Raw genomic sequence first — 22,213 nt, 5'->3', positions numbered from 1 at the left:
TCTATACTTGGATCGTTTTATTGCTTTTCCCAGTAAGCATGATTTTTCATCGATTTTAGTTACACTGACACTCACTTCTTGAGGTTGTAAACTGTTTTCACGTCATAAACCCTCTTGTCTAAGCTCCATCTCTTCAGACGACAAAATTTTATCTCAAAATTTTAACTACGTATGATAAGATATTCAACAGGGCTACGTGACTAGGGCAATTCTCACACCTGAGTGAGATCGTGTGAGGTTGGTGGGACTAAAATACAGAGTGTCCCGTACTTTTCACATAGATCTTTTGTGTTCTTCTTCGTTTCTTTATTTTTTATTTTATCGAAATGCTTTGTGTTAATGCCATGGATGTTTGCTAATTAATTGATTTCACCACTTTTGTTGTTGATGGTGAAGGTTGTGTTGAGGTATCTGGTTTATGAGAAACAACAAAACCTGAGAATCATGATGAAAATGCATGGACTTGGTGATGCACCATATTGGATGATTTCCTATGCTTACTTTCTTACAGTTTCTTCAATCTACATGCTATTTTTTATTGCAGTTGGCTCCATCATAGGTACTTCTATCTACATATATATAACTGTCTCTTCACTACTTGGCTACTGCTTCTTCACTCTGAGTCGCTTTAACAAATCGAAGTTCGTTTACTTCTTTACAGGGTTAAAGTTCTTCACAATCAATGACTACAGCATCCAGTTTGTTTTCTACTTCATCTATCTGAACTTGCAAATTGCGGTGGCTTTTCTAGTAGCTTCGATGTTTTCCAACGTTAAGGCTTGTACAGGTTGGATGTTGTTTGTTGGTATTTATTTGCAGTTGGGTAGAGATTTTTGTTTTAATTTTTATCTTATTAGATGAGTTAACTGACATGATTTCCATGATCGATTTGATGATCGCAGTTATTAGTTACATTTTGGTCTTTGGAACTGGGCTTTTGGCAGACAATCTATTTCAAAGCATTATCGAAGATGAATCCGTCTCGAGTAAGTTGAAATATTTGTGCAATGTTCAAGGACTTTGTTGTGTAGTTATGTTTTATGTTGTTCGATTTTGTCTATACTTTTCATAACCTCAACTCTTTATCAAGTTAATGTTTCATGTTCATGTACGTAGAGCGTGTGATCATCCTTATGCAGCTGTATCCTGGCTTCTCTCTGTATCGTGGACTCTACGAGTTTGCACAGTACCCCATCCAATATAAAAAAGTAGGGATGCGATGGGGCGATTTGAGTGATGGGAGTAACGGGATGAGAGAGGTCTTGATTATCATGGTTATCGAGTGGTTTGTGGTGCTTCTTGTTGCATACTGCATTGACCAACTTGTATCATCTGGAAAAAGTCCTTTTGTTTTCTTGCAAAGGTTTAGGAAGAAGAAACTTCCATCTCTTCGGAGGCCTAGTATGCAAGGGCAGGGATCTAGTTCAATTCAGATGGAGAAACCGGATGTTTGTCATGAGGTAACTTTTCTTGTCTCTCTCTCTAACTTACATGAAAACTTATGGTACCTCAACGAATTGTACACATATAAACAAATTCCGCTTCCAACTCTTCCCAATTTTTAGATCGAGATGGTTGAGAGGTTGGTAGTGGAACGGGATACAAGTCACGCAATTGTATGTGACAACCTCCAAAAGGTGTACCCAGGAAGAGATGGAAACCCCGATACATTTGCAGTGAAAGGGTGTTCTCTTGCCTTACCTAGAGGTGAATGCTTTGGCATGCTTGGCCCTAATGGTGCAGGGAAGACCTCTTTTATTAGTATGGTGAGTGCACCCTACTTCTTTCCAGTCCTTGATTATCATTATACATTGCACGAAAAATCATGTTACGCATGTTCTGATTGATCATTGCGCGATTATTCCACAGATGATTGGTCTCACCAAACCAACCTCTGGCACGGGGTATGTTCATGGTATGGACATTCGGACGCAGATGAACAAAATATATAGCAGCATGGGATTTTGTCCACAGCACGAGTAAGCTAGAGCAATTCTTGCCTTATGTGTCCAGAAACTAAGAAAAAACTCTTATTTCATGGTTGTTTTTCTATTAATATTTACTTGGATGCAAATGAATTTCTTGTTTTCGTGGATGTTGTTTAGCCTTTTATGGGAAACACTGACTGGAAGGGAGCATCTCCTATTTTATGGCAGACTTAAGAACCTAAAAGGTTCTGCCTTAATGCAAGTAAGTCAACATATCGAAAATTTGTAGTATCCAAATCTGTTGATACTTTTAGCTAGGTAGGACTAATTCCTCCATGGTTTGATTTGGTTGCTGAAGGTGGTGGAAGAATCCTTGAAGAGTGTCAATCTATTTCACGGAGGGGTTCCTGACAAACAAGCCGGGAAGTATAGTGGAGGTATGAAGCGAAAGCTTAGCGTTGCAATTTCGCTGATAGGTGACCCCAAAGTATGTCTTGGTTCTCATCTCTTTAAGCTGCTTCGATTTTTTATTTTCGATATGTTTTCCCAGGATAATGCTACTTACTGCACTCACTGTGTTTTGCAAATTCCTCTATACTTGTAGGTTGTCTACATGGATGAACCTAGTACTGGACTTGATCCGGCTTCAAGAAACCATCTGTGGAACGTTATAAAGTCTGCGAAACAAGATCGTGCAATCATCCTAACCAGTAATCTCTCTCCCGCAATATCAACTACATGTTTAATGTACTAATTTTCGATCTATATATGTGTTTCTTTTATTTCACTTACTTGTACATTTCAGCACATTCCATGGAAGAGGCAGAGGTTCTATGTGATCGATTGGGGATTTTCGTCGATGGCAGGATGCAGTGCATAGGAAATCCAAAGGAGGTAGCGAAAAGCAATTTGTTGTCCTAGTAATTTAAATCTCAAATTAATCGCTTTCACTCTATTTAAGTTACATGTTACATGACTAACACCTCACTTAATTCTAATGCAGCTGAAGGCCAGATATGGAGGATCGTATATCTTTACAATGACAACGAGTTGGGATCATGAGGAAGAAGTGGAGAGGATGGTGAGGAACCTGTCACCAAACGCCCTCAAGACATACCGGCTCTCGGGGACGCAGAAGTTTGAGCTGCCTAAAAATGAGGTTAGAATTGCAGATGTGTTCCACACGGTCGAGTGTGCGAAGCGTCGGTTCGCGGTGTTTGCGTGGGGTGTGGTTGACACTACTCTGGAGGATGTGTTCATCAAGGTTGCTACAACCGCAGGATCACCGTCTGCCACACTTTCATAACCTCGACGTTGTTAATTAATATTTAATATAATTTATTGAATATTATTAGAAGATGTTTTAATTATGTATGCTGTTAGTTTTATATACTGATTAACTATATATTTCGACAGAGATTAGTATAAATTTTAAAATGTATGCATGATTATGTTACTTGGGAAGCAAGCGATGGTGAACCACTTGAAGGAGGAGATTTTTGTTTTTAATTTAAAAAAAAAAGAAAAAAAAAAGAAGAGGAAACTGTTTGAAATTTTCATGAAATTAAAGTTACCAGGCCCAAGAAATGTTCGGTGCAATGCACCGAGCTCACACTCAATATTTCGGTGTACTGTGCCGAAATCCAAGCTTTCCTATGCACGCAAGGAAAACTGTAGAGACAGGAGCCCCATAATATATCAGTGTCCCCCTTCAGTTTTGTGCTCTCTCTCTCTCTCTCTCTCTTTCTCTGAGCGGAAGAACGCGAGATGCAGGAATCAAGCGATCACAAATACTTCGAGAGCACGAAAGGTGACTGGCTGCGGCCGGTCGTTTTTTGATCAAGGAAGAACAAATGACGCAGACTATCCGTAACTCCTTGAAAAGGGATTGCCAAAGCATGTGTGAAGAGGACGGCGATGGTACTGATTCGGCACGTTTGGAATGCAAGAAGAGGAAGACGATGATGAAGAAGAAGAATGTCAAGAAAGTCATGGGAGGCTCAAGCAAGATCGCGAAGAAGAAGAGCTCTGAGCATTGGTTATGCAACTCGTGTACTTATGATTATCAGGGATGAGGGATCGAACTTGAGTGTTCGTAAAATGCTTTGGTGATTAGAACTCTCAAGTTAAACCATTCGATGCGCCTTGTAATTAGAGTTAAGTTAATAAAAAGAGATGATGGATGATGATTTCGCATTAACTAATCAGTACTCAGTCCATTACAGCAAGATTTTGATACTCTTTGGGAGATAATGCTGCTTCCATGACATGGTACGGGCTAACTTTCCCGTCATTGTCTAAGAACAACCTAAGTAAATCCTTGGAGAAGCCGTTGAAGATGGTCACCCCTGGTTTCGTGCAAGGCGCCACCAGGGTGTCAACCTTCCAATACACAATCTCCGGTACTGCATTCTCGTACCCTTTCTCCTTAAACATGTTTCGTATTGCCTCGTATTTGCTCTCCCAACGGCTACTATTATTACTATTGGACAAAGCACAATCAAAGTATGTATTGGTGAACACAAACACCTTCTTGATCATCTTCTCCGCCTTCAAATTCCCTTTCATAGCCGCTTCCAAAATCAAATCAAACACCTTCCGCAAATCAATATGCTCACCGCAGTCCAATCTTCTCACAAAGGCGCACTTGGACTTAAGATCATCGCCTTGTACTAAATGCAGGTCGGGATTCGGACTGAAATTGATCACCTTTCCTTTCCAACTCGGCTCTTCACTCAGTTTGGACACTAGCAGCCCCATTGCAACTGAAAATCTGCGGAGATCCCCACCATGGAAGAAGGCGACACATCACACACAGCCAGGCAGTTTTCCAGCCTTCCTACTTTTGCCTTCACGATTGCCTTCCACTGAAGCTCTGCTGCTTGCCCAACACCGTGGTTATTCACGTATTCTACGATCTCATTCGGAAGCACAGCACATGCCGCAATCTTGGCCTTGCCACCGGCTTTCACCTCCTCCAAGTACTCCTTAACTGCGCAGGGCTTTGCCGAAGAATCAAAGCCATGAGAGTAACCAAGGCGAACGTCAACGGCACCAAGACCTCCTTCTTAAGGCGGTCTCGGACTCTGCATCCGCCATGCGAAGATTCTAGCGGAAAATCTTCCTCGCAATGCTTTCACACAGCAAGGTGGCACGCTCCATGGAAGAATCCACGGAGGGGCAGAAATACGGCACCGAGCTTATCTCACAAATGTCCCCCTTCTTCAACTTTTCAATGTCGGACTTCAATTGCTTCGCGAAAAGATCTGATACCTTGTCATGCAAGAATCGATAATTCAGGTCTCTCTCGTACTCGTACCTCTCCACAGCCTTCTTCCTGGCCGCAGCCGTGGCAGCCTTTTCCTGGTGGTGGTGGTTGTGCTGGTTATTCTTCTTCTTTCTCCTCCTAACGTCTCGCCCTTCTAAAAGCTGATACAGAATCTCAACGAGGTCCTGCATAAGCCCGACAGAGAGGCCAAACTCTCCCTCGCCGGCAAAGGAGGCGAGGTTGCAGGCGAGGGTCCTGGGGTGGTTCTGGTGGAGCCAAAAGGCGGCAGCGTAGAAGGCCTCTTCGTCAGCTTTTCCAAGATCGTTGGACAAGTCTCGGAGGTTGCAAATGAGCTTGAGGGTGGTCAGTGGATTGTGTGACCATGCCAGGGGAAGTAGCTGCTTGAGATACTTGTAGGAATGGGAGTAGGAATCGGAATGGGGGACGGGCACTTGGAAGAAGAGATCGAGGTAGGGATTGCCGTAGGAGGAGGGAATGAGGAACTGCGGGGAAACCGAATCGGATTCGGAATCCGAATGGAGTACGTGGAAAAGATGATCAGTGATGATGTTGTTGAAATTTGCAACCATGAAAACAGGGTCTTCTTCTCTGGGAATGAAAAGGGTTCCGAGTTTCGGGTCGAAAAATCCGACCGGAGAGAGTTGCGAAATGTTTTTGAGATGGATTTTGTTTGGGTTGGAAAGTAGTGGAGAGAGGAGTTTCGCCATTTTTGATGCAGCTTTCATGATTTTCAGAACCATTTTTTTGGTGAGGGGCCGGTCGATGATATGTTTATGCCAAAATTTTAATGTGGGTTGCCTTGCTTTTCTTGCGCGCCAAGGATCTTACTTATTTAGGTCGAGACTTCAAGAAGAAAGACACCACGGGAAAAAATTGGGATCCTATTTGTTGCGTAGGGTCTCATGCTTAGTTGAGAAGTGGACATAAGCGTTAAGCATATTTCTTCTTATATTGTGTATTCTTACTCGGTGTTAAAATATCGATGTACTCTTATTCAGTGTTAAAATATCGATATACCCCTGCTTAGTGTCAAAATATTGATATAGTTGGAAATACCGGTTGTCTTTGACAAAAATTATGAAAATTTGTAATGGGGTAGATATATCAACTCATTTAGATTTAGTCGAAATTAGAAAAAAATTTCTCAAAAGAATTCAAGATTGAGAAATCTACAATGAGTTCCAACAAAATTTCTACAGTGAAAATGGTAAATATCATTAATATTTATTGATTTTCTTATATCTCGCTCATACAGAACGAAGTCTGCATTTCACCCTCCCTTCCATATCGATCCTTGATTTTTCAGATATTTCAATGAAAATATCAATAATTTTGTGAATATCTTAAACACTACTACTAGAACAGCTCTTGCATCGAGTACGACCTATATGGATTTAGGTCCCCTCTCATACTTTATGATGGATACCGTAGTAATAATGTGATCAGACAACTCTATCCAAATTTTCTCCAAGCATGTGAATATGCTTCAATTGAATTTAGATAGGGGTGTGATATCCACACACACCCTTTTACCTTTCCCACACTTTTTTGGTTTACGACCGTCGGATCGAACGAATTGAAGAAGATCAACGGACAAAAATTAACAAGGGGTGTGTGAGAAGTAAAATGGGGTGTGTGGATAGAACACCCCTTTAGATATAGTTTTGTTTTGATTTTATGAATAAGTTGCCCGTTTTGGTGTGAATATGCTACATTTTCGTAGATCTATAGTCTATAATCTCCAAGCATGTAACTCAATTGTGCATCCTATGGTGAGCTCGAAATAATTGGCTATGCCAAAAAGAAATGGATAATGTATGAAGTTGTGAACACAGTTATAAGCGGTTTCAACGCATTAATACCAACCGAAAACATGCGCTATTGTCAATTACAACTGGATTCGAAGCGTGCAACTGGGACTGGGAGAAGCTTTTAACCATGCTTACAAAAAGGCCGCTCATCGAAAGTACAACAAAGATCGATCCAGCTCCATGCTACGATAGTTGTTGAATAGACGCTAATATTCCAGTATATCAATGTCTGCCGGATCTTCATCCAAATCCTGTTTACAAAACCCTGAGTTAAATGATTAAAACTAAATAGCACCACAAAGCTAAACATGACATAGTCTAGGGCAGAAGTGATAAAGTCTAGTTTCGAATAAACTCTGGTTTATAGCCGCCTGATACTGATTCCGTGAAGCAGATCGATCATAATAAGCCTATTGTATCCTCCCTTCAAGAATTGACGACTCACCATAATAAAAACATATATTCGTATAGGCACGACCTGGACATGTATGCATTACATAACTCGGGACTTGTCTTGTCCTCACAGGAAAAGTATCCTAATACACAACGGCATCAGACGTTTTGAATTTGAGGAACTAAACTCTAAATAGCTCAGCTAATGACAGAAAGGAAAAGCAAGACAAAACTCCCATTCAACAACACACAAATGGGTAGAAACGCAAACACTAGGAACTACTACTTCAAAATTACATTAAACCTGGAAGAGGAATTGGGAATAAACTCTCACCAATAAAGGGTTAAAAAAGATTACAACATCTCAATCCTGTGAAGTAAAAGAATATTGCATAGCATTGTATAACAAGATAACAGAGTTGTAGCATCAACGCTAAACCAAATGGCATTAGCTGCAAAAGCATACCTTCTCATTCAGCATTCAATAGAGAACCATTTTCTGCATTGGATTCCAGGTTCCATCCTCTAAAGCGAGTAACAGCTAATTAGTGATCAAACTAGTAAAATGAGTGCCACAAAAAACACACCAGACAGGAAAAGGTGGATTACCTTTCGGCTGCTTCCCTCCTCAATCCTTCAAGATGGTTTTCAAGATTAAGACATGCAGATTGAATTTCTATATTCTTCTGACAAAGCTCCTTCCATTGAGCAGACAGAGCATTGAGCTCATACGCAGTGGTTTGCTGTCATCAATGAAGAAGTAAATTTATCAGATCATTAGGATCGAAATAGTAAAAAGTCAGCAGGCAGATAGGTTAAATCACCTGATGATGTTTTCTTTCACGATTCACTGTTTCAATATTTTGATATTGCTCCTGAGCTAATTTCTGCATTCTGAAAAATAAAAATGCATAACACACATAACATTACTTCAAGCATCATGAAATGCATTATTCAAAGAATCATCATGTACTGCACATGAAAATTAGAACTTTCAGCAATACTATCGATCTTAAACGCAAAATTAAGTACATCATGTAAATTTTCAGAACAGAAAGTCTGACTGCAAACAATTCAGACGGTTGAACACCTTTTGATAAAGTACATGTGCAAAATTTAATTGGTACAAATGCATACATTCAAACACGTGTGTGTGCATAGGTACATGGGGGAGAATTACGTATGTGAACAGGTATAAGCAATGTCATATGTATGTGGGGTGCAGTCCCAAAAGGGGCGGTACTACTAGACTACTAATGCGGCAACTACGGAATGAATCGATTCACAATGAAGAGGTAACTATAAATATTGCAGTTTTTCATATGAAATCTGATGGGCAAACCTCGACAAAATTGATTGCAATCGATTGTTGTTCTGAATCCAGGCTTCAGGACCATACTTATCAATCAGCTCCAAATTCTCCAACCTACAATTCAGACACTCATTTCATCAACAGTAAACATGACTCACATATACATATCCATACTACATATACACAAATATACAAATCTGTATGTATAGATTACCTGATGGCTTGGTGCTGCAGAGAGCACTGAGCTTTCTGGAGAGCAAGCTTCCAAGCAGTTTCATCATTCAATTTATTCACCGGCGGCGGCTCCACTTTGTCTCTCGAAAAATCAATCGCCACCGGAGGCCTCGACGCTCTCACCCGTTCGTACTCCCTAGCCAGCATCGGATGATCCTGCAATTTCAGATTCCACAAGTCAGGCACAAAAAAATCCTTATCTACGCAGCCAAACAGTCCCTTAAAAAGAGACAAACCCTAGGAATTTGGGGACTGACCTTGAAATTGGGCTTGGGAAGCGGCGGCAACTCCTTGAGGAAATCGGCCGGCTTCTTGGCGCTGCGCCGCAACTCCTCCTCCACCATGCGGTCGACCTCGCGCTTGACGTCGGGGTTGGCGTAGTCGTCGTCGATGTAGGGCAAGGCGTCGATGGTTTCGGCATTGGTTAGAGGTCCCGGCCATGCCGGACCTTCCGGCGGCGGAGCTTCAAGCATCAGGACGTCATGGCTGCCGCCGTTGCCATTGGTGTTCACCATTGTTGTCCGCCGAGAAGGTCACTGAGTGTGAGTTTCAGAGACGCAGACAGTGGAGTTTTGGGGGATTTGTGTTTGTGAATTGAATTGTTACTTAAACGCAGCGTTTGAACCCGAACCCGAACCCGTTTTTCGTTGGGGGCAGAAACATGATTTAGGGCATGCACGTTTGGAAGATTTGGGAGCAACAAATTTCTTTCCGACAATCAAAAACGCTTTTGATATTATTTGTTCTGAATAAAAGGATTCATTTGCTATATGTTTTTGTTACAAAAAAAAAAAAAAATCACATATTATATGTTTTTCCAAGAAACATTTTCAAGCAATTCTTTAATAAAAATTTAAGTTTTTAATAAAAAAACGTTGATAAACAAGTATTTTTTAAACAAGCATTTCCAAACGGGCTCAACGAAATTCTACTTTCGTACAAGGTTGGACCAAAATGGAATGTCGGTGAAATTATGACAAATTATACTTTGGAAAAGAGATTCTTTTCCGGATCTCTTTCATCAAGACTACTGGATCAAGTGATTCGGACCTTCCAAATTTCATCCAATAACCCACTTGTTTTTACCCCTTAAAAACTGAGATAATTTTTTTATTGTTGGATGAAATTTGAAAAACTCAAATCACTTCATCCAGTACCTTGGTAGAAGAGATCATCTCCGAATCTCTTTCCTGGGTCTTTTGGTTCAAGTCAAATGACAAAAGGCCCATCTACGTGGCATCTCGAAGGGTATACCGTCTGTAAATTTTTCTTTCCATTCAGGGCTTCTTCGGGTCTACCGGTGGAATGGCCAAAAGCACTTTTAGGCAACTAAAAAATCTTCTACCATCGTTTAAAAGAAAATTTTGAAAGCACTTGCATATCGTTACCAGTTTTTGGAAAAGCGCTTTCTAATAAAGCAAGCATATACTATTTGACCATGTCACACGATATAAAAGATATTACAGCACAACAAATATGAGATGTGGAATTAGAAATAGTAGAAGAACTAGTACAAACAGTAAATTACACTGCAACATTCCTCATCTTTCTCTGTTATTCCTTTAAAACTTCCGAATTTTGATAACTTGAACGCCCCTCAATCATTAGCACGTTCTTCCGCTGCCGGATTTGATGGTAACGCATCAAAAATCTACTTAAAAACCGAAATTCTGAAATTGTGGTCCGCCGCTAGTCTCTACTCTAGTCTATTTTCATGTTTGAGTAGATGAGAGTGAAAAAGAGCTCAACTTGTGGTACATTCAGAATGATCTGGATGAACTTGCTTGATTCTTCGAGGACTGAAGGACCCGTCTGTGCAACCCGTGCTAAAACTTTGGCAAGTTGAATTCCTGACTTTAGACTGCCTCCTCCAGGTTGAGCATTCATATCTTCTATCACGGTATCCACCACTGCTCTCAACGCTGTCTCGGCAACACTCCTGAATTCAGCACTGCAAAGAGAAGACAGAAAAGATTTGAGGGACTTCCAAATTTCACCTTCCGAAGTGGAACAAAACACTACTCAGGAAAAAGTCAGGAAGATCCTTCGAGGAATAACAATAACAAGATAAAGTTGCATGATAGAATTAAGTAACACCAAAATCAGTATTACTACGTTTGGTAATGTTGAGATTTGCAATTCGATGCAAGAGTTGTATCTTAAACTTGCAATTCCATGCAAAGGAGTTGTGCTATTGATGTTACTTTTGAATAAGCATAAGCTGCATCCCTAACATCGCAGACATACCTTGATATTACTGCCCGTGTCTCCAACATAAGTTGGTCAAATTTGGTGACATCTGGAAGGGGTACGTTATCATTGCTGAAGGCCGTGGCTAGTTCATGCCAACGAGCATCCTCAGGCATAAAGTAGTACACCCAGTGATGGGGATCTCCTGTGCTCATGAACTTTTCAAGTATTTCCATGATAGTTGCATGAAGAACTGTGGTGTTGAAAGAATCCTTTAGCTGCTTTCTGCGAATGGAAAGCGTCCAAACTATTTAGTAAGACCTCTAATAGTCAACAAGTAAGTTTGGCTCGCAGAGTTAAGCTACATTCTTTCAGTGGAAGTTTCCAACTTCAGCCATATAGGTCCCTTAGCTTCTTGGTCGTGCAGTGCTATAAGAGATTGAAGCTGGTCAAGATTAAACTTGGGGGCAGTGACAAACTTATGGTAGTTTCTGAATATTAAGCATTTATTGACATCTGATCGAAAGCCTGGACATTGTCTCATTGACCATGGCATTTAAGAAGAAAAATTCAGGAAAAACACTGATGTGATGGATAAACCTGCCTTTATTTTTCAGACTAATATACAACATGCTAATAGGTGGTCAGACAAAGCTTTACCCATTAAGAACTTCTGTTGCTGCTGCCTGGATATTTGAAATTAAAGCAGGCAAGGCATTACTGGCGAGATAATCAGAACTTGCGAGAAACTTCTGCTGGTCATCCCTATGAATGAGATCAGCATCCTCCTGTTAACATAAGAACAATTATATTGCATTCAGAGAAGTTAAAGTAACTTATCAAAACCAATAGTATCGTCCAAAATACACTTCATAGCATGCCTGATGTGAGTGGTATTGCAGATCAACACTAATGTCTATCAAGTGGCTTGGGTAAAATGAACAAAAGTAATGATACTTTTAGTGAGAAAACATTAATCACAGTGCCACCAAGCAGCAATCAGCTATAATATTAGTTTTTGACAAGCAGTGTTAACAGGAACTTGATCTCTCAAATATATAACCATGCACCCCTCCACCTGTTTCATTGATATCCAGCCTGCCCTACCGCCCAGAAACGGATCCCACCTCTTCAAATAGAATTATGTGTAGATTTCACTATACTCCTAATGAAGTATTCTCCCACGATATAATGATAACATCTCCTCAACAACGGTGAAGATGAGGTCACTCAACCACCACCCTAGTTATCATTTCAAACTACTAGATATCCCTAATCCTGAACGAAAGCTTCTTACAATTGACAATCAAAACCGATGCCATATTTGATAAATGATAACTCTTAAAAAACTATAATTTGAATAACTTTTATATCATATACAATCCTTGAAACAAAATTTTTGGTGCTAGGATATCCTTCGAATGAACATAGAAGAAACAGATACTCTACACGTCAGTATCCAAGTTTGGTAACATTCACAAGCATACACACACTTTTGAGGTTAACTTTTTCCAGCAATACATTCAGAAAGTACGAGTTCACAAGTCATACTAATTAATTGCACCTTTAACGATTGCTTGACCAAATGTAAAACTCGGCAAGGATATTTCATACTATGTAATAAAGTAGGCACATCAATACATTGCAAACCAAATAAATCAACAATTTGCAAGTACAAACATTCAGCTGCATTGGACTACTTAAAACTTAGAACAATGCTGTCTAGATTGGTATTGCAGTTAAGTAAACACAATTCCACCATCAATTCTGCTGAAATAACTATTTTGAGCAGAAATCATTGGCATACAGTGGAAAAGGAAATAGCTCTTACAATTAAAAGAGAGCTCCCAAGACCTCGTGCAGTATCAATATATAAATGTCTCCCTAATATATTGACTTGAACTCTAATATATAAGCTAAGGATCGTCATTGCCCACAGCGACAACACCATTCTCGTGAAACCTGCAAAAAATACAAGAACAGTAGTAGAAGGTGAGCGAACTATAAATCCCTTTATTTTAGTCAAATAAAGAGAACTCATAAACTATGGTCTTGAAACATGCTAAATATATAAATACCAGGGAATGACAGAAACATACTTAGAATTTTCAGTCTATCCCATAACTCAAGTTTCTCTTGAGATGTCGGTTGCCCCTTCACTTGCATTAACCTCTCAGTAAGGTGAGAAAGGTCCAACTCTTCCGCTATCCGACTACTTAAATAGTACATAGCATGAGGCAGTGTAGTTGTGTCAGCAATTCTTTGTATGTTTTCAAAATGGGCCTGCATTCTATGATCGCGACCATAAAACAATATCGTTAGAACCCAACTAAAAACCAGTTAAAGAATCGAAAACAAAATATACGAGTACTCAAAATGAAATGGGAATCTCTCTTAACTGAGCCTTGATGAGCTCATCGTTTTTCTCTCGCTCGTGCTCGAGTTCAGTCTCTAGGTCAGCAAGCCTTTGTTTGTGAGCATTGTATAATTTGTACAGAAGATACCCACTTCCTAAAACACCAGTTGCAACCAAAACCTTCCTCTTATGCCTTCTCCAAAATCCCCTAGTATCAAACCGGCACATGAAATCAAAGGCAGGCAGTGGCCCAATGGGTAAACATACAAGATTCAATTGCTACCAATTGAAAATTTATACAATTATTAAAGCAAAGTACAAGTTATTAACTTACTAACATCGAAATATACCAACAAAACGTAAGAACCCACAAAATAAAACAAAGAAAATCTCAAACAAACGAACAATTGAAGCAAGATTAGAGGAAAACAACAATTACCCAGATGAAAAAAGGTGGAAAATATGAAGAACTAACCTTAAAGAAAGCATCTTTTTGGTGCTACGATAGGCAAACCTCCATCAGCGAGCAGTGAAGTTCTTCCGAGGAAGATGATTCAGAGAAGATAATTCCGAGCGGAAACGGCCAACGATAGAAATTGGAAGCGGTGGTTTCTCGGGCGGAGCCGCAAGCGGTGCATTAAAAACAAAGTTTATTGTCCAATAAAAAAAAATTAAACACAAAATGTAACTGGTGATTTTTATTTACCTTTTTTGAACCAGTGGGATACGATCATACGTAGAAGAAAATATTATATTTTAGCATTCTCCTTCTCAATGCGATCTTTAAACATTTCAATTTTCTATGTAAAGAAATGACTCGTTGACACGAAATAACCACCCTCTGAGTATTTTAGTTAAGGGACATCAGTATTTTCTTAGGCAAAACTTGTCTTTGCGGACATAATCTGTGTTGCAACCACATTTCTAAAAATTCTTGTCTAAGCGTTAGACGATTGATTATTGCTCCAATTAATACTTAGGCATTTAAAAATTAAGAAAGGGCGTCTAAACCTGTTGATGTGCCCTCCTAAACCGCCTAGGCACTCTCTTACGTTGCAACTCACTTAGACAGAAAATAGATAATTTTCATTTTGAATTTTATTTTTTTCAATAAATTCTAAAAAACTTGTTGAATACTTAAATAAACACACATTATAAGTTTGTTCCTCATGTTTTCTTTATGTTTTAATATTTCCTAATATATATGTCATTCTGTTTCGTAGTTTGTGATGAAATCATATATATTTTAAGTATAAATAAACACTTGTTTACATGAAATATAATATATTTACTTAAATCCGCCTAATCCGCCTAATCCGCCTAGTCCGCCTAGGCATTAGACTCTAGCTCACTGCCCGGCTAGCGCCTAGCGTTTTTTGAAACCTTGGTTACAAGACCCTGAACTATTTTGATTAGTTTTCCTATTAATGGAGTAGAGTGATTCGAACTTTGGAAAGTGAATTTTAAACAATTATAATTTACGAGAGGTAAATTTGAACTCATAATGCAACCAACACATTGTTGTACCTATTTCCAATCTAATAGGGAATATAAAGCCCCACTTTAGAAACTAATTGGGCTTCAAGAATAGACCCAAGTTTTAGAATCTAGTTGTGCCTCATCCATACCGGGCCGGGTCACCAAACTAAAGCAACCCAAACCCACACACCCACCCTAGTTTTTCGGTCTGGCTCATCTCTCTCAAAACCCTATCTCTCTCACCTATATATTCTTCTTTTCTCCCGTTTTGCCCTTTCACGCTCTCGTACGCCTTCCAGCCTCCCGCCTCTCTGAAAACCCTAGCACACCCGCCGCCGCGCACCACCACCAGCAACCATGGGTGAGAATCTCGTTCTCCGCGGCACCATGAGGGCTCATACCGACATGGTCACGGCCATCGCCATCCCAATCGACAACTCCGAGATGATCGTCAGCGCCTCCCGCGACAAGTCCATCATCCTCTGGCACCTCAACAAAGACGAGAAGACCTACGGTGTCCCCCGCAGAAGGCTCACCGGGCACTCCCACTTCGTCCAGGACGTTGTTCTCTCTTCCGACGGCCAGTTTGCCCTCTCTGGATCCTGGGACGGCGAGCTCCGCCTCTGGGACTTGGCCCTCGGCGTCTCCGCCCGCCGATTTGTTGGTCACACTAAGGATGTGTTGTCTGTTGCATTCTCGATTGACAACCGTCAGATCGTCTCGGCTTCCCGTGACCGCACGATCAAGCTCTGGAACACTCTCGGTGAGTGCAAGTTCACCATTCAGGACCAGGATGGGCACGGTGATTGGGTCAGCTGTGTGAGATTCAGCCCCAATACGATGCAGCCCACCATCGTCTCGGCCTCGTGGGACAAGACTGTGAAAGTCTGGAACTTGTCCAACTGCAAGCTGAGGAACACCCTTGAGGGCCACAATGGGTATGTGAACACCGTCGCGGTTTCTCCTGATGGTTCATTGTGCGCCAGCGGAGGCAAAGACGGAGTTATTCTGCTCTGGGATTTGGCGGAGGGCAAGAGGCTGTATCATCTCGAGGCCGGCTCCATAATCCACGCTCTCTGCTTCAGTCCCAACAGGTACTGGCTGTGTGCCGCAACCGAGCAAAGCATCAAGATTTGGGACTTGGAGAGTAAGTCCATTGTGGAGGAGTTGAAGGTCGATCTGAAGACTGAGGCTGAGAAGACTGAGGATACCCATGCTGCTACTTCATACAAGAAGAAGGTATACTTCTTTTTTTCCTGCTCTTTTCGATTTATTACTGGTTCTATATCTTGTTTTCATTTGTGTTGTTTGTCTTTCAATTGTGATTGTTTTTGTAATGTGATTTCGGGCTTTGATGAAATTGCTTATTGCTTATATCGTCTATATGTTGTTTCTCTAATCTTGTTATCACAAATGTGGTATGTAGCGATTGTGCATAGATGCTATTTATCTTAACTGTTTTATTGATATTAGTAGTATGGTAGCTGACCCCAAAATGGTTGGTACAATGCTCCTATGTTTGTTGCAATTTGCATTTGACATGTGCAGTTATCGATTATAGGGTAGATTATCGTTTATGTCTTGGCCATTTCTTCCTTATATACACATTGAATTGGACTTTGCTCTACAGAGTTTCTGCTTTGCTTGGCTTTGAGTCTTTTGACAAATTTTTTCTTTGAAGATAAGTCACGTTGCTCACCAATTGGTGATGCTGTTTTTTTTTTAAATTGTTTTTGAGCTTTGTGCGATGTTGTATTTTCTTCCCCTGTTACAAACTCATAATATGGAACTTACATTCATTTGGTATTGTTGACTCTGGTGGTATTCGTTTTTGCTGTATTTGTTTAGTGTTGGTGTTTTGCTCGAATCTTGGTTTTTCCATTCACATTCATTATTGCATTTAAAGTGCGGAAAGGAACTCCACATTGCGCGAGTGCTTGACAATGTTCTCCGGCCTGTACCTTACTTTGTGTCACTGCATTCATAGACATAATTAAGTTGTCAGTCGATAGTAGGTTTATGATTACTAGCGTTTTCATTTGGTGACTGGTTTTATTCGGTTCGTAATCTTTGTAGATATTAGTAATGCTTGAACTTTAATTGTTTTGGTTTGTTTAACTTGTGCTGAATTGCAGGTTATCTACTGTACGAGTTTGAACTGGAGCGCTGATGGCAGCACCTTGTTCAGTGGCTACACCGACGGAGTTATCAGAGTCTGGGGTATCGGTCGTTGAAATTCAAGTTTTGAGTGATAATTTGCCAGAAGTCATGTCTTCTCGAGGACAAATGAGTTACTTTCATGAAATGTAGTTGGTCTAAATGTTTATTTAGGGTTTTGCTATGTTGGATCTGGTGGATTTGAATCATTTTGTTTGACAATGTTGGCTTTGAGGCCAAAGCTTTTTTAGTTTCGGTTTTCAAATTAAGTTGTGATATTTATGTGATTACTGCCCTGGCTTGACGGCATGAATTATTGAATGTCGAATCTCCAGTCCATCCTCAACATGAGAAATTTTTTATTGTGACCGGAACATCAGTGGTACATCACATGTTTTTATAGAAGTGGTGAGAAATTTTATTTTTAAGTTATTAATGTTTTAACACACATCCTACCATCCACCCTAAACAAGTTAATACCGATTACCGAGTGGCCGTACGAAGAAAAAGACTTCACAGGCATCATGTGTTGAACCAAAATTGTATAGTTTACGACACAAGTTTCTCAACCATAAGCGGAAAAAAGACTCTGCTGGCAATATGCCACTTGAACAATTGTCAAATTACAGGGAACATCAAGAGAGAACTAGTATGGTAACCTGATAAGCATGTTCAATGTCTGGTGAAATGTAAAATATTCGACGTTCGTATCATATTCAACGGAAAGAGGAGGTGGCTCAGGCCCAACTCGATAAATCTGTAACATAAACGGAAACTGACGCTATCCCAGTCAATCAGACAAGGAACTCAAAATATTCTTGATACATTTTCAGAAAAGAAAACAAAACAGGCACAGCTTTTTGAGAGCCTTGCACAGGGAAAGTAGATGGCCGGCTTTCTCAGTATATAACCTTTTCAAAACTCATCATCATCTTCCTCGGCTATGTGCTTTGCAAGCTCTTGCTCCTGTTGTTGCCTCTCCCTCCTCTTCTCAGCACTTTCTTTCTCCTTATGGGAATTTGGTGGGAACCTAAGTGCTCGCAATGCGTCGTTGGGCACATTGAGGCAAAATGCAATTCTTGTGTCGAATGCAGCTTGGGGCTCGTTAGTGGAGTAGATATCCCCAGTTTCCTTTGACACCATCCATCCATTTGCATGATCCAGAGCGGCATCAATTGCACCATCTCGGATTGCCTTCGCCACAATGCTTTCAGCATCAGCAACCGGGTTTGGAGAGTCGCAACTTTTTAGCAACATCAACCAGAGAAATACGGGAATAAGAGATGCTAATGTTACGCAACCCTGTCCTTATGACATTATGTCGCAGCCTAACAATCAAATTGTGGGTTCGGTCTGCGTTGAATACATCCGAGAACTTTTCTGCAATATTCTTGAAAAGCTCCCAGTCACCAATTCTCACAGCATTTGTTATTTCGTAGTATGGCCGCAACGCCTTCTCCATGCCTTTTTGCATAAAAACGGTTCTCTCAGGGATTTCTCCAAGCAACAAGCGTACAATGATTGCCCACTTATTGCACTGAATCCGAAAACCAAGGGCTGCTGTAGGAGCTTTCCTAGCAGCTTGCAGGAGGGACGCCTTTGGATCAGTGTACTCCAACTGAATTGTTCTGATCTTTCCTAGGTAAAAGAGATACCGACAGAACTGCTGGTTGGAGTGAGCCTCAAATCGAGGTGCCTTGGACCTCAGTTTCTCTGCCTGATCATACAGGTTATAGTGGAGATAATTGCGAAGCAGAAGATTAAGAAGTGTTTCCTGACCCAGCTCATCATGGTGCAAAGTGGCAATCCGGTGAAGATTCAGGAGATTTCCTCTAATTTCTGCAAGATCACCAGTGAGTTCATAGCTCAGGGAGTAATAGAATTACAGCCTGGATGCCAGAACGTCAATGGTTCTCCTATTCAAGTTCTTAATACGAGCAATGCCTGCCGAGGCACAGGCTTTAGCCTTATTGTACTTATTCTGATCAATCAGAAAAATGAGCACAAGCAAGTAGGAGTACATCTCTAGCTCTGGCAAGGTGTTTTGCGGGAACTTGAGTAGCAGATGTTGCGGTTTCAACGTCCATATCCTGTTCATCATCCTTGGGAAGAAAGGATGATAAACGGCTATGAACCTCAGATCCCGGTGTAAGGGCAAAATTGAGGAATGCTGAAATCACAGAAACCTTCAGCTTCCGCCTCAACACCATCGTTAACCTAACGGCACGCACAATCCGCCTAACCTCCCGGGTATAAGCAGCAGTCTCAAGGAGTGAAGCAATCTCCTTCAAATTGTGTAAAGTTGACGGAGAAGTCGAAGAAACTGAGTTGGAAGGCGCCGGGACCTCCTTCATCTCCACGTCGTGAGTCATCTTGTAGAGACTTGAATCTGGTGGCGGCTCGCGCTGATCGGAATCGATTTGGCGACTGATGAACCAGGGTTTTGCGATGGTTTCCTCCTCTGCAAGTTTATGCGAGACAGAAGAGAGAATACGAGGAACAGTCTCCCAAATCTCAACCATTGTTGCCGCCTGAAGTACAAAAAGCGAGCCCCAACAAGAAGTCCATCAATCCCAAATTTTCGACAATGCTTTATCTCCAGGGGTTCGACAATGAAGTTATGTCACCTTTAATTGATTTTCAATAACGTTGTCATAACTTTATTGTTTAACTAAATAACTTGGTTAAACTATTTATTGGATAACGAGTTAGATAACTAAATAATTTCCGATTTAGTTAATCTTCTGCACAAATGATCTTCATCAAACACTAGACGTTGATTAAGTTATTTTATTATCAACTTTTTTTTTTCTTTTGGAAAAGAAGAATAGCACTAAAAGACATCATCCAACAGTGATGATCAAGCGCCAAAGTAAAAATCCAGAAGAGAGAAGAACAAACAAAGAAAAAAGACACATAACTTACTAGAATTAAACTAAATTAAAGGGATGATCAATGAAGATTGAGCAGTGGTCAGTCGACTACAACCAGGTTTTGGTACTCTTTTCTACATATTGCTGCTTCCATGGCATGGTTAGGGCCGACATCTCCCTCCCTATCCAAGAACAACTTGAAGAAATCGTTGGTGTAGCCTCTGAAGGTGGTCATCCCCGATAGCTGTGAAGATACAACCATGTTGGTGTCGCTGTCGCGGGAGTACATGTACTAGAACACTATGTGTGGCACTGCATTGCCCTTCTCTTCAAACTTGCTCCTCATTGTCTGATAAGTGATCGTCCAGTGATCGGCCTGGATAGAAGACATATTATCCGTGAGGGCAAAAACGAGCACCCTTTTAATCATCTGCTCTGGCTTTAAATTGGCATTCACAGCCTCTTGAAGAATCAAATCAAGTACCTTTTGAGTTGTCGCGCTATTTCCGCTGAAGTCCGGCTTTTGAGTTGTCGTGCTATTAGCGCTGAAGTCCGGGCCTCTGAAGCAGGCTAGCTTGGACTTGAGATCATCGCCTTGTATGAGATGGAGCCGTTTGGGATTCCGAGTGAACGGGATGACCTTTCCTTTCCAGGGCTCTTTATCATTCAGTTGAGACACCAATAGCCCCACAACCTCAGACACGCCAAAAGGGTCCCTGAAGAATTGACATACAGCCAAGCAATTCTTCCACTCGCCTTTGTTAGACAAATCCTCCACCATTGCCTACCATTGAAGCTTAGCCACGTCCCCAACATCCGGACGATCAACCGCATAGGAATCATCCGAATGGGAATAATATTTTACATCATGCTTGTTATCTGCATGAGGATCATTCACATAGCGGATGATTTCATTCGGAAGCAGAGCATCTGCCGCAATCTTGGACTTGCCGGCTTTCACGTCCTCCAGATAGTGCCTAACCTTACACACCGAAAAACGTGAACAATACTCCATAAGGGCTCCAATATGCTCCACAAGGGCTCCAATATGCTCCACAAGGGCTCCAAAACCTCCTTACTCAGCCGATTCAGGACTATGTGCGTGTAATGAGCCTCGTCCTTTTCCACGTCCAACTCACTAGGAAAAACCTTCCTCGCGATGCTTTCACACAGAAAAGTAGTAGCTACCGCAACACTGGCGTCATCACGATACATCTTCTCATTGGGCTTCTTTTTCTTCAACTTTTCAAAATCAGACCTAAAGTTGGCCGCAAAAACATCCGAAACACAATCGTGTAAAAACTGATAATTCGGGTCACGCTCGTACCTCTCAAGAACACCCTTCTTGTGGATGGAGACATCGATTGCGCTACTGTACAAAATATCACCTCGGCTGGCTCCTTCAGGAAGAAGAAGCTGGTACAGAATCAGGACAAAGTCCTCTAAACAGCCGATAGAAACATCGGAATATTCGCGGCCGACGATAGCCTCAACGTTGCAGGCTAGGGTTTTGGGGTGGTTTTGGTGGAGCCAAAGCAACGCTGTGTGGAAAGATTCCCTGCCCCTGTACACGATAGTGCCATAACGGGTGATTCCTAGGTTGCAGATGAGCTTAAGGGTAGTAAGGGGATCGTGGGACCAGGCTAGCGTGAGCAATATTGGGTCTAGATATCTCTTACAAGACTTTGTTGCCGTCGCGAGTTCGTGGTACAGATCAAGGCAGGGATTCTTACCAAAGGAGGAGGATGAGGCGGTGGCCGTGGCGGTGGATACTGATGATTCACCAACAAGAGATGTATAAGGAGCTACTCTTCTAGTGAGATTTTTGTTATTTGCTCTGACTACGATTTTCGCAACTTTCGCTGCAACTCTCATCATCATGATAACAATTGCCTCGTCGATCGCCTGTTAGCTTTAGGGTTGCCAGGAGGCGGTAAACAAATCCAAATTTTACACTTTCGTAGCCCTAGAGACGCGTACCACAATAATAATGAGGAAATCAAAGAGTGGCGATAAGGAAATATGGATAATTATAAATTAACCCTAAGTCCTCTCCCCTCTTCCTCTTTATTGGGTTTCTTATATGTAGAGGTTTTTTAAAACTCTTTTAGATTCTATTATTATTTAGGAAATGAAAGTTTTGAATTTGGAACGCATGAGTAGATACGCAATGATATAGACCACATGCAAC

General features: G+C 41.1%; 6 protein-coding genes and 2 pseudogenes across 6 annotated transcripts in view; 2 read left to right on the top strand and 6 right to left on the bottom strand.

The window, feature by feature from the left end:
- Positions 1–3,384, top strand: part of LOC137710998 (ABC transporter A family member 10) — an 8,867-nt gene extending 5,483 nt beyond the window's left edge. The window contains exons 6-17 of the mRNA XM_088695302.1: positions 1–32; positions 397–559; positions 662–787; positions 903–986; positions 1,117–1,460; positions 1,566–1,766; positions 1,870–1,979; positions 2,106–2,190; positions 2,287–2,415; positions 2,533–2,638; positions 2,734–2,822; positions 2,932–3,384. The exon at positions 1–32 is cut by the window's left edge and continues 300 nt beyond it. Coding sequence (XP_088551428.1) covers positions 1–32; positions 397–559; positions 662–787; positions 903–986; positions 1,117–1,460; positions 1,566–1,766; positions 1,870–1,979; positions 2,106–2,190; positions 2,287–2,415; positions 2,533–2,638; positions 2,734–2,822; positions 2,932–3,234 — 1,772 coding nt within the window. The 3' untranslated portion in view covers positions 3,235–3,384. The remainder of the gene's footprint in view (positions 33–396; positions 560–661; positions 788–902; positions 987–1,116; positions 1,461–1,565; positions 1,767–1,869; positions 1,980–2,105; positions 2,191–2,286; positions 2,416–2,532; positions 2,639–2,733; positions 2,823–2,931) is intronic.
- Positions 3,385–4,139: 755 nt separating this feature from the next.
- LOC137710248 (uncharacterized) lies at positions 4,140–5,924 on the bottom strand (annotated as a pseudogene).
- Positions 5,925–6,990: 1,066 nt separating this feature from the next.
- LOC137710748 (pre-mRNA-splicing factor SPF27 homolog) lies at positions 6,991–9,693 on the bottom strand. Its single transcript, XM_068449869.2, has 7 exons — positions 9,225–9,693; positions 8,948–9,123; positions 8,764–8,847; positions 8,246–8,315; positions 8,031–8,164; positions 7,888–7,946; positions 6,991–7,279 (listed from the first exon to the last, which is right to left on the bottom strand). Exons 1-6 carry the CDS (start codon positions 9,480–9,482, stop codon positions 7,892–7,894), a joined length of 777 nt encoding a protein of 258 aa, XP_068305970.2. The 5' UTR covers positions 9,483–9,693; the 3' UTR covers positions 6,991–7,279; positions 7,888–7,891.
- Positions 9,694–10,358: 665 nt separating this feature from the next.
- LOC137711230 (peroxisome biogenesis protein 3-2-like) lies at positions 10,359–14,369 on the bottom strand. Its single transcript, XM_068450457.2, has 7 exons — positions 13,989–14,369; positions 13,557–13,721; positions 13,257–13,447; positions 12,989–13,119; positions 11,818–11,945; positions 11,215–11,442; positions 10,359–10,918 (listed from the first exon to the last, which is right to left on the bottom strand). The coding sequence occupies exons 1-7, from the start codon at positions 14,000–14,002 to the stop codon at positions 10,669–10,671; spliced, it is 1,107 nt and encodes a 368-aa protein (XP_068306558.2). The 5' UTR covers positions 14,003–14,369; the 3' UTR covers positions 10,359–10,668.
- Positions 14,370–15,251: 882 nt separating this feature from the next.
- LOC137710295 (small ribosomal subunit protein RACK1) lies at positions 15,252–17,439 on the top strand. Its single transcript, XM_068449226.2, has 2 exons — positions 15,252–16,231; positions 17,128–17,439. Exons 1-2 carry the CDS (start codon positions 15,350–15,352, stop codon positions 17,224–17,226), a joined length of 981 nt encoding a protein of 326 aa, XP_068305327.1. The 5' UTR covers positions 15,252–15,349; the 3' UTR covers positions 17,227–17,439.
- Positions 17,440–17,827: 388 nt separating this feature from the next.
- LOC137711483 (putative 26S proteasome non-ATPase regulatory subunit 3 pseudogene) lies at positions 17,828–19,752 on the bottom strand (annotated as a pseudogene).
- Positions 19,753–20,053: 301 nt separating this feature from the next.
- LOC148696082 (uncharacterized) lies at positions 20,054–20,803 on the bottom strand. The gene is made up of 2 exons (XM_088695300.1): positions 20,507–20,803; positions 20,054–20,398 (listed from the first exon to the last, which is right to left on the bottom strand). Exons 1-2 carry the CDS (start codon positions 20,801–20,803, stop codon positions 20,315–20,317), a joined length of 381 nt encoding a protein of 126 aa, XP_088551426.1. The 3' UTR covers positions 20,054–20,314.
- A 3-nt stretch (positions 20,804–20,806) lies between these two features.
- LOC148696081 (uncharacterized) lies at positions 20,807–21,903 on the bottom strand. The gene is made up of 2 exons (XM_088696154.1): positions 21,094–21,903; positions 20,807–21,004 (listed from the first exon to the last, which is right to left on the bottom strand). The coding sequence occupies exons 1-2, from the start codon at positions 21,901–21,903 to the stop codon at positions 20,807–20,809; spliced, it is 1,008 nt and encodes a 335-aa protein (XP_088552280.1).
- Between the last annotated feature and the right edge of the window lie 310 nt (positions 21,904–22,213).

This window comes from Pyrus communis, chromosome 6, assembly GCF_041283825.1.
Source record: "Pyrus communis isolate YQ-2024b chromosome 6, ASM4128382v1, whole genome shotgun sequence".
Classification (NCBI taxonomy): domain Eukaryota; kingdom Viridiplantae; phylum Streptophyta; class Magnoliopsida; order Rosales; family Rosaceae; genus Pyrus; species Pyrus communis.
The sequence above is the reverse complement of the archived record's forward strand: the minus strand, read 5'-3'. Positions and strand labels throughout refer to the sequence as shown.